Genomic DNA, 16,383 nt, shown 5'->3' on the forward strand with positions numbered 1-16,383 from the left:
ATAAAGAAGCCATAATAATTCTCTGGGAAAATGCAATTCCTTAGATAAAAAGTACTAACTTTACAATATAATATAAAAATGTTTTCAATATTCTATGAAATTTCCAAAAATTGGGCACTAACAACCCATAGTTGCAGTTAACTGGCATCAGTTTGAATTTGCACCTGCAACTTGCTGTATACTATTTGATAAGGCTCGGTGCCTAACTCTCATAGTGTGTGTCAGAAGAGGAGGCGTGTCAAGGGCATTCTAAAAAGTTGCACATGGAATGACAGAATTTGCCCTCAGCGTGCCTAACCTGGGTGCCAGCATTTACACCTGGTTTCAGCAGAAGTAAGGCCAGCGCCCAGAAGTTAGGCTTCAAGTTTATTTAGTCTCGATATACCACTTTAATTGCCAAAGTGGTTTACATTGTACAAAATTTAAAATATAAATACAAACAGGGAAATGAAAACACAAACTACAAGATATTGACTGACGAGACATGCTACAAAAGGGAAATGGGTGGGACACATTATATAAAAAGAAAAAGAAAGGGGAATGGCAAGAACAAAAGGGAGAAGGGGAATGAGGTATAAATCTCATAAGCATCTTTAAAGAGAAAGGTTTTGAGGCTGGATTTGAAGTTATTGGAGTCAGTTTCCTGTCTCAGGGCTAATGTGGTTTCCGTGCCTAAGCCCTATTCAATATAAGGCGCGCCCTTTATAGAATAACACTCTAGTGATGAATTTTTTGGGCATCCAAATTCTGGTCAACTCTGATTTGTTAGTCAGCTGGCGGCACTGGCCAGAAGCTCACTCAGGAATGAAAGCGAAGAGTCAATGTCCCTTCCTGAGGAACCCGTGATTAGGCAAAACTAGAGTCGGGGGGGGGGGCGGGCGACTTGGAGAGCTTATCATCTGGCAAATTTTATTTACCAAGCACGGGGTTCCAGCACAGACACTGTACTTATCAAACAGCAAATGATAAGATAAGTACAACTTTTAAGTGAATTCTCAAGTTCGTTAGAAAGATAAGGCGGTGGGACTTGATGTAGCCATGATGGTCCCGTAACAACCCATGCTGGTGAACTGTATGTTTCACAATTTTCATGTGACTCTGGGTCTGAGCACATTATTCTTAATTGAATAGTAACTTGATTATTATTTCAAGAAATCTGTGATATTAATTGAAGAGAGATCCAAATTCTGGTGCCATTTATAGAATTTCCCCCTATCTGAATCATGAGCATTTGCTATCGTCAAGTGATCTCGATTTGACAAGGTGCAGCTTATTCTAATTTATAGATGTCTTTATCTAAGCAGGAATTCCAACCCAAAAAACAGCAGCCAACCTCTATAACAAACCAAGTTTACAAGAAACAGGTAATAAGGTTGGTAGTCAAGGCACTGCAAATGTCTTATGTCTATAATGAAAAAAAAATGGAGGGTACTGTTAGCCTGTAAAAAAGGGAAATTATATACAAGAAAACCATTATTTGTACGGTACAGATGATCTCTTTATTAGATTAATAATAATAATAATAATTTATTTCTTATATACCGCTATACCGTGAAGTTCAAAGTGGTTTACAATAAAGATATATTTTGTCAGGACGTGTTATGCAAGGGGAGAGAGGGTAAGAGTTAGTCTCAAATCTAGAATTGGGGAGGAAGAGGAGGTTGGGCATTTAGAATTTGTTAAACAATCGAGTTTTCAGGGATTTTCTAAAGCCTGTGTATGTAGTGGCCTCAAGTACGGGTTTTCCAAGCCAAGTGTTCAACCTAGCTGCCTGAAAATGTTTAAAATGTTTAACAAATGTTTAAAACACAAACCTGTCCAGGGTTACTAATAACTCTTTCTCAGCCAATGTTTTTGTCAATAATCCTTTCATAACAAACTTTCATTCTTAGAAAGTCCATGCTAAAGAGGTACCCCAGTGACGGTATGAATATTGTGGAAGTTACTGTAGATGATGATTTCATGTTTTCCCATCATATCAAATTTTAGCTTCATAGACTTGACCTTCTTTTTGCTGCTGTTGTGCAGTTGTCTTAGGCTGAAAAGGTGTCACGCACACGGCTACATTCATAGGGTGCGGACTTCATATTATAAGAACATAAGAATTGCCCTACTGGAACAGACTGAAGGTCCATCAAGCCCACTATCCTGTTTCCAACAGTGGCCAACCCAGGTCCCAAATACCTAGCAAGATCCCAAGTAGTAAAACAGATTTTATGCAGCTTATCCTAGGAATAAGCAGTGGATTTCCCCAAGCCATCTCAATAATGACCTATGGATTTCTCTTTTAGGAAATTATCCAAACCTTTTTAAAACCCTTTTAAGCTAACTGATTTCACCACATTCTCTGGCAACAAATTTCAGAGCTTAATTACATGTTGTTTGAGGAACCTAGTCCTTTCTACTCCATTCAGTATTTTGAAGACCTCTGCCTTATCACCCCTGAGCCATCTATTCTCCAAGCTGAAGAGCATGCAAAAACAGATAGTGAATCGCTGTTTGAAAATCAGCCAGCGAATCGGTCAACAACGTTTGAGTCGCTATCTTTAGTGAATCTTGGCCCTAGTCCGCTGGGAACGTTAGACCAAACATGGTTCTGTGTTTTGACAAGAATGTCTTCCTAATACGCGTGAGCTCTGCGTGAACCGAGCTACAACAGCCAGATTGGAGCTTATCAGTTTGGATTGTAGTACCTTTTGGATTGTTTAGCTTTACCACATATCCTCCACCCAATGACTAACAGGGACCCCTGAAGAAGACATTCTTGTTGAAACACAGACCATGTTGGGTCCAACATTCTTAGTGGACTAGGTTCTAAAGGGTTTTTGTTGGACTTTTTCTCTGTGGATTCTCCAGGGTCAATTTATTTGTTCTTTTAAACAACCGGCTCCTCCTTTGCCTAAAAGGTCTTGTTTTGGGTGTTTGGGATTTGGACAATTTTTTGGTCGGGAATGTGTTCTAAACATACACGTAGTGGTGGTCTGGGCGATTAAACTGCTGAATGTGCAGGAAAGCCATTGTGGACATTTTTTTTCGAGAATGGACATTTCCCTACTACCTACTTTGTGCTCCCAGGGCTTTAGGCCAAAAGGGAACTTAGACATTTTTGATTATGCCCCTCCACGTATTCAATGCACAAACCGTCTTTATTCAAAGCCTTTACAAATTGTTTCATCAGACCTAGCTTTATATGTAGTGGTGGCAGTATGATTTTATCTCATGTTACCAAAGATTCATTGATTACATTTTGTCCTCCAACCATCATATATTCCCTTGGAGGCCAATCTTTTTTTGCCCAGTATTCATGTTTGGTTCTACTATCCCAAAGGCATACATAGGTAAGAAACTAGAGCTGGTGTGGCCTAGCCAATGCAATTTTCTGAATCAGCGTCCCAAATAACCCCAGGAACAAGTCAAATTACTCAATACACAAATAAATTTTTTTTTTTATTGGCCTGTATAATAAATGTAAACCACTTTAGATGTACCACAGAAAGGCAGTATATCAAATCTATGACCTTTTAGCCTTTCTCCTTTACCTGAAGAAGGGGGTTTTGGCCTTTAAAAGCTGGTGAAAAAATGTACTTAGTCCAGTAAAAGGGATCACCTTACTTTCCATTTTTTATTTTACTTGTACTTATTATTTTTTTATTTCAGTGATTGGAATTGGAGACAACCAAAACCAGTGGCTTTAGTTCTGGCCTAAATCAAATCCACGGCTGAAATTTGCAGCTTGATTTCAGACGGAACTGAAGCTGAAACTGAAACTGTGGCCCTGCTCCCACTGCAAGTCTGTCCCTCTGAGTCAGACTTTTTCCCCAATAGAGAACACTTGCCCTCCCCCCAGGCTGACCACTGCCCTCCACCCGTAGGCCCTCCTTAGGCCTACCTTCTAAAAGCCCTAGTGGTCTGGCCCCTGTTAGCTCTATTGTAAAAATGGCATCTGGGGCTTCCCGTAACAGCCTCTCAAGACTGCTGTAAGAGGAGGTTGCGACCATCATTTTGGGATTGGAACCGGCATGGACAGGAATGATTCCCAGTCGCTCTTTCTCATGCAATTTCCAATCTCAAAATGGTAGCTGTGATCTCCTGCAGCAGTCTTGTAAGGCTAGGATTACCAGACGTTCAGATTTATCCGGACATGTCCTCTTTTGAGAAGGACTGTTCAGGCGCCTGGACAGCTTTTCAAAACCCGCCACTTTGTCCGGGTTTTGAAATGCTTTGAGCTCAGGGCCACATCTGGAAGGTATCTGGAGGGCATTGGCTTCGAGCTCCAGGAGAAGATGTTCGGGGAGGGAGGGCTGGGGCGGAATGGGGAGTGACTTGGGTGGAACAGGTTGGGGCTGGGGATGGGGATATGTGTCCAGATTTTACAGATGTAAAATCTGGTAACTCTATGTAACGCAACCAGCGGGGGCAGGAGCATCTCGGCATGCTCGTGCCCTGAATAAACCACTAGATTACCAGGGCTTTTAGAAGGTAGACTCAGGGAGGGCATAAGGGTAGGGGGTGGTATGCGGCTGGTGGGGGGCAGATGGGATCTCTGTCAGGGGAAAGATTAGGTTAGAGCAGTGGTCTCAAACTCACAGCCCGGGGGCCACATGCGGCCCACCAGGTACTATTTTGAGGCCCTCTGCATGTTTATCATAATCACAAAAGTAAAATAAAAGAGTTTCTTGATCATATGTCTCTTTAGCTATATATTACAATATTATTATTAAGACTTAGGCAAAAGGAAAGATTTATAAAGTATAAAGAGTTTTACCTCATGAAAAATTGTCATTTCTTTAATAAGACATTAACTATTTTTTTTCTGAGGCCCTCCAAGTACCTACAAATCCAAAATATGGCCCTGCAAAGGGTTTGAGTTTGAGACCACTGGGTTAGAGGGATTGACTGGGGGGGGGGGGGGCAGGATCATAGTTTTAGTGTCCATTGAAAATGCATTCTCAGCTGAAACTGAACCTGAATTTCAGGTCAGTTTCAGTGCCCAATCCAAATCTGAAACCAAAATTCAGTTGGCCTCTAATTGGAATATGTCAGTGTTTTAAATTTACATTTGCTGTATATAGTTTGTAAAGATTAAAGGAGATATGCATCGATGTTTCTCTGGGTTTGCACTGAATGCAAAGTATGGCTTCTTAGGGTTTGTTTAGCTTCTGTCCACATATTTCTATTTTTAGTTTGTGGTTAGTGTTCTGTGTGTGTGAACAGTATTCTGCTAGCATTAAAGGGGTGGGTTTTATAAGAAGCCACTTAGTTTTAGGAAGCAGGAAGATACATCAGTTGTGGTATTTAGATTAGTTTTTTCACCTATTTGCTATATCAACCTTACTGTAGTTAGAGGCATCAAAGCAATGTGCAGGCAATGCACATCTGCCATCATGTCTCTATGAGTGTGATATTACAAGAGAAACTGACTTTGGGGAGAGAATTCATGGTTTTGTAATTCAGTGGTGTGGATGCGGATGGAGGCCTACCTGTCAAGTCTAAATTGGGCCCAAAGAAATGCTCGTGCTCTGGATCCAGAATGACTTACCTACAGTCCTGCAGCCAGTTGTAGATCTTGCTTGTAGAATTTCCTATTTTTAAAACAGAAAAGCTCATAAAATTATCACAAACAGATTTTAATGTTTTGAAAACTGAGCTATTAGAATGTGGAAAGCATGTGACTGATGTTAGGGAAACCTCCTCTGACCCTGTCCAAATTTAGATTTGGACCTGCAAATGTCTGACCTAAATTTACTTGGGCTGTCAGAATCCGCTTCTGTGCAATTTACAACAAACTTTTAATAAAAGTGCTTTTATGTGGATCAGTCTGAAACATATTTGAATTATGAGACTTTTAAGCATTCCTGGACTCCAAGAAATCAATACACTGGTGCCGATATTCAGACCGCGGCAGGAGACAGATGGCTATCTCCTGCACTTGGTGGCAAAACCACATTTTGGGCAGGTTATTTGGCTGCTGATGTCGAACTTAGCCGGCAAGTTGATGAATATTGGCAGGCTATGCCTTGCAACATAGATCAAATAGGAGCAAATAGAGAGGAATGTTCCAGTTTGGAAAATGAATATTTGAAAGTATCAAAAGACTGAGATAAGTGTTTTTTGATATTGTTGGGACATTGCTGATATTTACTGGGACATTCTCCAGAGGAGTCTTTGACAACATTGCCACTGAAACTGCTCTGAGCTGTTTTACTTGAATAGCCATTACAATTTAATAGATTTTTTTTTTATTGTGGACTGCTATTTAGAAAAGCACAAGTTTGAAAAGCGAAAATATAAGACTTTATGTGGAGTTTTTTTTACAGACCCATAATGATATGGGCCCCACTGGACGCTTTATGAGTCTGTGAGTCAAGTTAATGAGGTCGGCTTTTCTCCACTGTGTCTTTATAATTTATTTATTATTTTTTGTGTTTGATGTGTATGGTGGTCCCAATAATATCCATATAGCTGTATGTTTAAATTTGGATTGATGTCATATTGATAATATGTGCATATACACAATTTATTGTGATTGCAACATTGCTTGTCACTGGCCAATCTGTCGAACAAAATATTCAGCAGAAGAGCAGGAAAGTCGATCTGTTGGCGGATATCCTGCTTTTTGTTATTTGGCCTGTCAGGAGCTGTTCCTGAGTGCATAATAACCCACTCCCTTTTACAAAACTGTAGCATGGTTTTTAGCACCGGCCGCGATGGTAACAACTCCAACACTCATAGAATTACTATGAGTCGCGGCCGGCACTAAAAATACGCACTATAGTTTTGTAAAAGGGGGTGGGGGGGTAAATGACAACAGATAAAGACTTGAATGGTCCATCCAGTCTGCCCAGTCACACTCCTGAGGGGAGATATGATTGAATTCTACACAATCCTGAGTGGAGTAGAACGGGTATAGGTGGATCAATTTTTTGCTCCGTCAAAAATTGCAAAGACTAGGGGACACTCGATGACGTTACAGGGAAACACTTTTAAAACCAATAGGAGGAAAATTTTTTTCACTCAGAGACTAGTTAAGCTCAGGAACGCGTTGCCAGAGGATGTGGTAAGAGCAGATAGCATAGCTGGTTTTAAGAAAGGTTTGGACAAGTTTCTGGAGGAAAAGTCCATAGTCTGTTATTGAGAAAGACATGGGGGAAGCCACTGCATGCCCTGTATCGGTAGCATGGAATATTGCTACTCCTTGGGTTTTGGCCAGGTACTAGTGACCTGGATTGGCCATTGTGAGAATGGGCTACTGGGCTTGATGGGCCATTGGTCTGACCCAGTAAGGCTATTCTTATGTTCTCCTTAAACACTCATGTTTAAATTGCCTTTTCTTTAATATGTTTTTAGGTCCCACTGCTGGAGTTGCCATTGAAGCCCACTCTAGCCTCTCCCAACCATCCTGTCACTGGAGCTTCTATCAAAGCCCTTCCCAGCTTATCCTAAACCAAATCACCATATATGGGATGCCCAGTACCGGCCTTAGTTTTCGTTGTACCATTAATTTTCTAAATAGAGATCCTGTGTGTTCATCCCACGCTTTTTTGAATTTTGTCACCATTACCATCTCCACCACCCTCTTTGGGAGGGCATTCCAGGAGTCTACCACCCTCTCCTTGAAAAAGAATTTCCTAACATTACTCCTAAATCTGCCAGCCCACAACCTCAGTTTATGCCCTCTAGTTTTACCATTTTCCTTTCTCTGGAAAATATTTCTTTCTATATTAATACCTTTCAAGTATTTAAATGTCTGTATCATATCTCCCCTGTCCCGCCTCTCCTCTAGAGTATACATATTCAGGTCTTCCAATCTGTTCATGTTCGTCTTCCTAACTAGCTTTGAAATTTCTGCCCCTCTAAACTGCAAAATAAGATCATTAAAAAAAATAATGCAGAACTTCTCAAACCTGTCCTTGGAGCACCATAGCCAATTGGGTATTTAGGATATCTACTGTACAACGAATATGCATGAGACAGATTTGCACATATGCAGTTGACGTTACATACCAGGACAGGTTTGGGAAGTTCTGCATGGTGATTTCATCTAATATTGCAACAAGTTACTAAACAGAATATGGCAAAAAGTACATGGCCAGGAGGCAACCATTACCCTTTTAAGCTATGTTTCATCAGGCTTACAATTTGTCAATTTCAGTAGCAAACAAGTGGAAATTTAAATATTCTAAGGCTAGGAGCTTCACAGGGCTGGCCCCTAATTTGTGAAATAGGTTGCCTGTAGGGTTGAAAGTTGCAGTAGACTAGCTGCAGTTCTGTGGGCTGACAAAAACCATGATTGTTTCAAACTATAGGCAAGGGAGGGTGGGTATAAGGGCCTTATTTTAGGGCCAAAAGGGAAATGCTGGGAGGAGAAAATAGATAAGCTCTGGAACTTGTTGCCAGAGGGTGTGGTAACAGTGGTTAGCATAGCTGGGTTTATAAAAGTTCCTGGAGGAAAAGTCCATAGTCTGCTACTGAAATAAACATAAGGGAAGCCATTGTTTATTGCTGGGATTGGAAGCTTGGAATCTTGCTGCCATTTGGGGTTCCACCAGACACTTGTGACCTGAATTGGTTACTACTGAAAGCAGGATCCTAAGCTAGATGGACCATCAATCTTACCAGGTGAGGTTATTCTTATGTTGTTATAGTAGAAAGCTTGTCTGTTTTATTATTATATTGACTGTTAACATTGCATTATTTATGTTTTAATCTTTTAATCCACTTTGAACAACTGGTCAGACTGTAGAGGTGGAATATGCATCTTTAAAATTAAATTACATTAAGTTACATCATGCCAATGGTCACTTAACCAGGTAATACAAGCATTCCTGCGGGGATTATTTTCATTAATTTGGAGGCGTGGCATCAAAAGGCCAAAGGTCAAATTATCCTTACCATCTAGGAAGGCTTCATCCAGTTGCTGCTGTTGCGTTTGTAAGGTATTTTGCATGGCTGTGGCAGCGGCCTCTGCTTCATCCACTGTGGTGTGCCAGTGTCTGGTCCGCTGTGCCCAAGCCCTGCGTCTTTGCCAGGAAAAAGAGCCCAATACAGATGGGCTTTCCATGGCGCTGATGAGATCAGAGCAAGCGAAAATACCTGGAAAAAGGAAACAAAGAGAAATCTGTGTACTAGCGGATCTCATTCTGTTTTTAATTAAAATTTACAATTCATTATCAAGAATTACCCTGTACAGAAATGACAAGTCTGGTACAACAGTGAATAGGTCAACAGAAAGCAAGAGGTAATAAAAAAAAAAAAAAATGGTGTCTCAAGTTCACAACTGTGGGAGAGTACAAGAAAGAAAAGATCAGGAGTATTTTCACATACAAAAGAATAGAGTGTTCATCTGTACCTAGATCTCAGTAACAACATAATATACAAGTTACATAACCCTATCTGAAGGTACACCAGGAAAAGCAAATGACAACCTCTTACTGTTAATAAAAGGAGGTCAACCAAATAGACTCACAAAAGACGTGGTTAATACACTGGTATTCGACACTACATTTAACTGAAACACTCCAGGTCTGTGCAATAAAAATTTTCTATACCATTCTCCCAAGGGAGCGCAGAATGGTTTATGTGAATTTATTTAGGTACTCAAACATTTTTCCTTGCCTGTCCTGGTGAGCTCACAATTTATCTAATGGACCTGGGGCAATGGGGGGATTAAGTGACTTGCCCAGGGTCACAAGGAACTGTGCAGGTTTGAACCTATAACCTCAGGGTGCTGAGACTGTAGCTTTAACCACTGTGCCACACTCTCCCCATCAGCTACCTGCCTGATTACAATGGCGCTAACACTTATGCAGTTCCTGCAGTCTCCCATTTATCAAAACCTTTTTTTTATATATATTCAATAGAGAGCTATCAACAAACTTCCTCTCTCAAGGAGAATATCTCTGGACACTGTGGAGACCTTCCAGGTATTCATCAATCTTCAGATCTGTTTGATAGGCGAAGGTCAAGCATTTAGACAATACATACATATTTGAGACAGTCAAGCAGGTTAAATTGAAATCTGACAGGGCAGGCCTCCAAGACTCATAGGCCTTTCTACTAGAAAGAAGATTATTGAGGTAAGAACCTAATTTTCCCTTCTAGTGCATAAGGCCTATGAGTCTTGAGGCAGTGGGATATACCAAAACAGTCCCCTGAGTCAGATCCAGGTAAATCCAGATACCACAAAACAAGAACATCATATCGTGATATCTACAATACATGCACAGTCTCGATCAGCAGGCAAAACCAGCATTACTATCAAAGTAGCTAGATCCACACCGCCCTTATCAGAAGTCTCTTATATTGCAGTCACATCTAAAGTGCCCTTGACAGGCTACATTTGCTATGGTTCAGGTGTAATTCTCCGTGCTGTAGGCAAATAATACATCTTGGTAACAGATGACTAAAAAACAGTACATTGAGAGGCATTTCAAGCATTTCTGATGGCTAAATCTGCCGCCTTAGCACCCTGAGGTTGTGGGTTCAGTCCCAGCAATGCTCCTTGTGACCCTGGGCAAGTCACTGAATCCCCTCATTGCTCCAGGTACACTAGATAGTGTTTGAGTTCGCCAGGACAGATAGGGAAATATGAATGTATGCAAAAAATAAATAAAATAAAATAAATGCATGTGTTGCTAGTTTTTTGCTCTAGAGCAGGAGTAGGCAATGCCAGTCCTTGAGAGCCGGAGCCAGGTCAGGTTTTCGGGATATCCACAATGAATATGTATGAGATGGATTTGCATGCACTGCCTCCTTGAGATGCAAATCTATCTCGTGCATATTTATTGTGGATATCCTGAAAACCTGACCTGGCTCCGGCTCTCGAGGACTGGAATTGCCTACTCCTGCTCTAGAGGCATACAGATGTCAGACAGAAGACCTCTCCTTACTTCCTGTGGAATCCTTGAGGAGTGAGAGTAGGTCCAGTGCTATCTGTTTTGCCGCCCTGTGCAAATGAATACTGAGCTGCACCCCCTCCCCCCCCCCCCTTTTGCCTGTTGGCTTCCAATGGAGCCCTTCAGGAAATTCGTTTCTTACAGCATTGATATTAGAAGTAGTCTGAAACCCTGTTAGAGAAAGGTTACCAGATTTCTATATGAATTCCCTCTAGTGCCATCTGCTAGGTGCATTCCCCCAGATTCTATATATGACCCACAAAACTGTTCATGTGCCCAATTTAATTGAGTAATGAACAAATTAGTGCTTGTAATTGGGTGATAATAATCAATGATCCGTGCTAATTGCCAATAATTAGAATTTAGGGGCACATCCTGCTAGGCGCTGTTCTATAAAAATGTGCACATAAATTCTTGTAAACAGTGGTGCAGTGAGGGTGAGTGGCACTCCTCCCCTGCCCTCTTCTCTGCCCCTGCTCCTTCCCTATCCCCCCCTTCTCATCCATCGTACATCTTTAATTTTCCCAGTGTGAGCAGCATTACAAACTTGCTGCCCGTGTTGTGTTGGCTCTTCCTCTGATGTCACTTCCTAGGCATGGGACCTGGAAGTGATGTCAGAGAGAGCCGACACCGACAAGGGCAGCAAGTTCGTGATACTGCTCACGCTGTGAAAATTAAAGAGGTACAAGGGAAGGGATGGGGTGCATGCACACGGCAGGGAGGTCAAGAAATAGCGGGGGGGAGGGGGTTGGAGAGGAGGACAGGTGCTGGCGACCCCACCAAGACGGTGCCCAGAGTGGACTGGCCCCCCTTCCATCCTTACTAAGCCACTGCTTGTAAAGCACATAGTTAAAAGTGGGGGTGGTTAGGGGGCCAATTGTGGGCCTGTTTTTAAGTTAGGAGCTATTGGGTGCCTAACTTAGGGGCAGACATTTAGACCAAAAAAAAACCCTGGCATAAATAGGGTGCACATAAGTTTTAGAATGCTTAGTGCCACCTAAGAACACTTAGGTGGTGCTAAGCTTGATTCTATACTGGGTGCCTAACTTTTATAGAATCACGCTTAGCACTGCACTCGTCGGCACTAATTTTATAGGCAACATATATAGAATCAGACCCAGAGAGTCTTTCATCAAATAAAGAGCAAGGGAACACAAATGAGATTAAAAAAATAGACAAAATTTGAACCAGAAATCCCAAGAAGTCAAGACTCTGCATGCAGATCAGCACTGGAGAAATAGAAACAAAAATGTATACAGAGGCTTCAGAGATGCACTTATCCCAAAGTTGACATATTCCAATTCATAAATTCAAAATAAAATAGTTTTCTACCTTTGTTGTCTGAACATTTTGGGGTCAATATTCAAAAGATTGTCCTCCCACCAGGTCTCTGAGATGCCTATTATATCTGCCTCATCATTTAATGCTATATACTCTAACTCTCCTACTTTATTTTTAATCCTACTTCTAGCATTTGTATACAGACACTTTAAATTGTGGTTTTTCCTTATATCTACAGGCTGCTGAGAAAATGACAGGGATAACTTGACATCCTTACTCTGCTTCCCTCTTAAGCACTCTTGGCTTTCTTTTACTATTTTTGAAACTTCTCTATTGGTACTCCCTAAATGTTCTGATTCAACAGTATCCTTCAAGGATACGCCCCACCAAACCATCTGCTCCTGGGCGACTGTCGGCTTTCCCCTCCCCCCTCATAATTTAAAAGTTGCTCTATCTCCTTTTTAAACATTAGCGCTAGCAGCCTAGTTCCATCCCTGTTAAGGTATAGTCAATCCTTTTGGAACATACTCCCCCTTCTCCAGAAGGTAGCCCAGTTCCTAACAAATTTAAATCCCTCATCCCTGCACCATTGTCTCAACCACGCATTGAGACTTTGGAGCTCTGCCTGCCTCATGGGTCTTGCGCGTGGAACATAGAGTATTTCTGAAAATGCTACCCTGGAGGATCTGGATTTCAGCTTTCTACCTATATCTTTGGATATTCAGTACGGAGTCTACCAGTCAAGTGTCTTCTATATGCCGAAACTGGGATCCTTGTTGGGACTTAAATAATGATTTGAATAAGAGACTCGATCATTGGCTGAAAAGACGTCTCTCTTGTCTTTTTTCAAAATTGGTCTGATGACCACCGACGTCCAGTTTGCGGGCACTACACCTGTTTGTAGAGAGGTGTTGATGAGAGGAAGGATGGAGTCTACAAAGGCATCTTTCACCGCCACTAGGAGGCATGGCGGACAGGGGTCCAGGTTGGAGCCGGAAGGGTGAATTTTGTTTAGTATCTCAGCGATGTCATCACTGGAGATAATTTCAAAGTTAGTTAGGTTCCCAGTTGTAGTTTTAGTTGTTTTGTCTGAGTCATGAGGGGACAATATCTGTACTGTGGCAGAATCAAGGTGAAACTGTAGTTTGTCTGCCTTGTCAGTGAAGTAGTCTTAGAGTATTTCGCTCTCGAGTTCAGTGTTAAGATACTGATTGTCTGCTTGTGATGTTGTGAGTATATTTTTTCTTAGTTTGAAAAGGTTTTATGATCTATTGGAGGTCTTTAATTGCTGTTCAGAGTAGTACTTCTTTTTGCCTCTAGGGTGGCTATTTTATATTCTTCATGTAGTTCCTTCCATTTGGACCTATCACTGTTAATTCTGGATTTGTACCATTTCCTTTCCACTTTCCTTAGTTCTCTTTTCTTAGTTCTTAAGTCATCAGTAAACCAGGGGGAGGAATATTTATGGGGGTAGACGAGAACCCTTACAACCTACAGAATGGATGGTAGTAAAGGCTCCCATGCTAATGGCCATGCGCTGTGGGGAAATTAACACGTGACCATTAATAGAGGAAATGGAACATGCAGCCATTTTACAGCCATGCTGGAAGTAGTCTCAGGGTGCAGGAAAGCCCCATAAGAACATAAGAGTTGCCTCCGCTGGATCAGACCAGAGGACCATCGCGACCAGCAGTCCGCACCCACGGTGGCCCATCAGGTCAATGACCTGTAAGGTGTTCCTTGTCTAGGCCCTTTAATCCCCTTTATTCTTCTATCAATACTCTTTCTATAACCTATCTCTACCTCTATCTGTATCCCTCAATCCCCCTATCCTTCAGGAATTTATCCAATCCTTCTTTGAAACTCCGTAGTGCACTCTGCCCTATCACAACCTCCGAGAGCGCGTTCCATGTGCCCACCACCCTCTGAGAGAAAAAGAACTTCCTAGCATTGGTTCTAAACCTGTCCCCTTTCAGTTTCTCCGAGTGCCCCCTTGTACTTGTGGTTCCCCATAATCTGAAGAATCTGTCCCTTTCTACCTTCTCTGTGCCTTTCATGATTTTGTAAGTTTCTATCATGTCTCCTCTGAGTCTCCGCTTTACCATGGAGAAGAGCCCCAGCTTTTCCAACCTGTCAGCGTATGAAAAGTTTTCCATACCTTTTATCATTTTCTGAACCGAAGTCAAGCCTGGATCCCCCCTCGATCCCTTTTTAAAGATAGGTGTGATATTTGCTATTTTCCATTCCTCTGGGATCTCCCCAGTTTTCAAGGATAGGTTACAAATTCATCGGAGTGTTTCCACTATTTCGTTTCTTAGTTCTTTTAGTACCCTTGGGTGGATTCCGTCCGGGCCTGACGATTTGTTGCTTTTTAATCTATTTATCTGTTGGAGGACATCCTCCTGGCTTACCTCTATTTGCTCCAGTTTTTCTTCTTGATCCCCACTTATGATCTCCTTGGGTTCTGGTACATTGGATGTGTCCTCGCTCGTGAAGACCGACGAGAAAAACTTGTTTAACCTATCAGCTACCTCTTTTTCCTCCTTTACCACTCCCTTTCTGTCTCCATCATCCAACGGTCCCACTTCCTCCCTCGCCGGTTGCTTACCTTTCACGTATCTGAAGAATGCTTTGAAGTTTCTTGCTTCCCCAGCCAGCCTCTCTTCGTATTCTCTTTTTGCTTTCCTAACCACTCGGTGACATTCTTTTTGGTGTTTATTGTGTTCCTTCCGGTTTTCCTCAGTTTGGTCCTTTTTCCATTTTCGGAACGATTTTTTCTTGTTACCTATCACCTTCTTCACTTCATTTGTCATCCATACCGGGTCGTTTGTTCAATTTAATTTTTTTTTTTTTTTTGCACCCTTTCCTAAACCTGGGGATGTACAGGTTTTGTGCTTCTTGGACCGTGTCCTTGAGTAGGGACCAGGCTTTCTCTACGGTCTCCATCTTTCTTGAGCTGCTTCTGAGTTTCTTTCCCACCATGCTAGTAATAATGCTGGCAGCTTTTTAGAACAGCTTAGTGAAAGAGCCCCAAATGTCTGTGCAACATGATGAGATAATCATCACCATTTCCAACTACAGGCAGAAGAAAAGAATATCTTTAATCAGTAATATTTCAAGCTGGATTGGATCAAAGTAAATGTCCCTTATTGAATTCAATGTTATCACACACAGGGAAACTGAAGGAAGAAAACTCCTCGTAATGCTGTTATCCTGTCTTTCAATTTCAAGAATTCATCCATATACTTTATGATGAAGACCACTTGCCATTTTAGTAGCCTTCCTCTGGACCAATTCCATCCTGTTTATATCTTTTTGAAGGTACGGTCTAAATGAGGTCTCCCCAGAGTTTTATACAGAGGCATTATCACCTTTTCTCAGCCTCTCCTCTTCCTATACACCCAAGCATCTTTCTAGCTTTTGCCATCACCTTTTCTACGTGTTTAGCCACCATATATGATCATCATCATATATGATCCTATCCAAATGCACAAAAGTTCTTCACTCCCTAGACTGTAATGCTACGTTGGGTTTTATGCAGTCCAAATGCATTTTTTAGCATTATATCTTAGCTGCCAAATTCTGGACCAGTCATCAAACCTGGCTAGTTCCTTCCTAATGTCTAGTCTTATCTTTGGCATTTATAACTCACTTCCTCCCAAATAAAGGTTAAAGCTAGGTAACACATATAAGAAGGCTGCCGCAGATGAGGCCAGAAAATCATGCAGTAGAAAGGTTAATTTATAACATTTAAATTAATAAGTGAGATGTTTGTGGAATGAATATGTCTTTAGTTGACTACAGAAGCCCATTTAAGAAGGAATTTGATAAATTACTTGTAGAGAGTTCCTGATATTATTCATGCCTTCAGGAGTTTCTAGCCTATTGCAAATGTTGATGTCATCTACGTAGAGAGAAGCCTTACCAGTCAGCCTTTTGGTGATGAGTGGGTGGATGAATCATGCCACTGAGTTGGCCACTGACTCAAGACAACACATGCAGTGAGGAATCCACCCTGTGATGTTACATAGCAGAGTATGGTGGTGGTTTGCCATTGTCTTCTACATGGTGTGCATCTCAACTGTGTTGCTTCTGCCCAGCATGGGGGTCCCTTGGTCTAGGGTGCCTGGTATTCCCAAATGGTCTCCCATCTTACTGCTTGGCTTTTGATGGTGATGGTGGGCCTACTCAGGGCAGCCAGGCCATA

The 16,383-nt window shown here is 41.7% G+C and overlaps 1 protein-coding gene across 1 annotated transcript in view; it reads right to left on the reverse strand.

Moving 5' to 3' along the window:
• The window catches only part of TESPA1 (thymocyte expressed, positive selection associated 1), a 94,830-nt gene that overhangs the window by 55,991 nt on the left and 22,456 nt on the right, over nt 1-16,383 (reverse strand). Inside the window, exons 2-3 of the mRNA XM_033938382.1 lie at nt 8,893-9,093; nt 5,540-5,582 (exon numbers count right to left, since the gene is read on the reverse strand). Coding sequence (XP_033794273.1) covers nt 5,540-5,582; nt 8,893-9,061 — 212 coding nt within the window. The 5' untranslated portion in view covers nt 9,062-9,093. The remainder of the gene's footprint in view (nt 1-5,539; nt 5,583-8,892; nt 9,094-16,383) is intronic.

This window comes from Geotrypetes seraphini, chromosome 3 (genome assembly GCF_902459505.1).
Source record: "Geotrypetes seraphini chromosome 3, aGeoSer1.1, whole genome shotgun sequence".
NCBI classification, from domain to species: Eukaryota; Metazoa; Chordata; class Amphibia; order Gymnophiona; family Dermophiidae; genus Geotrypetes; species Geotrypetes seraphini.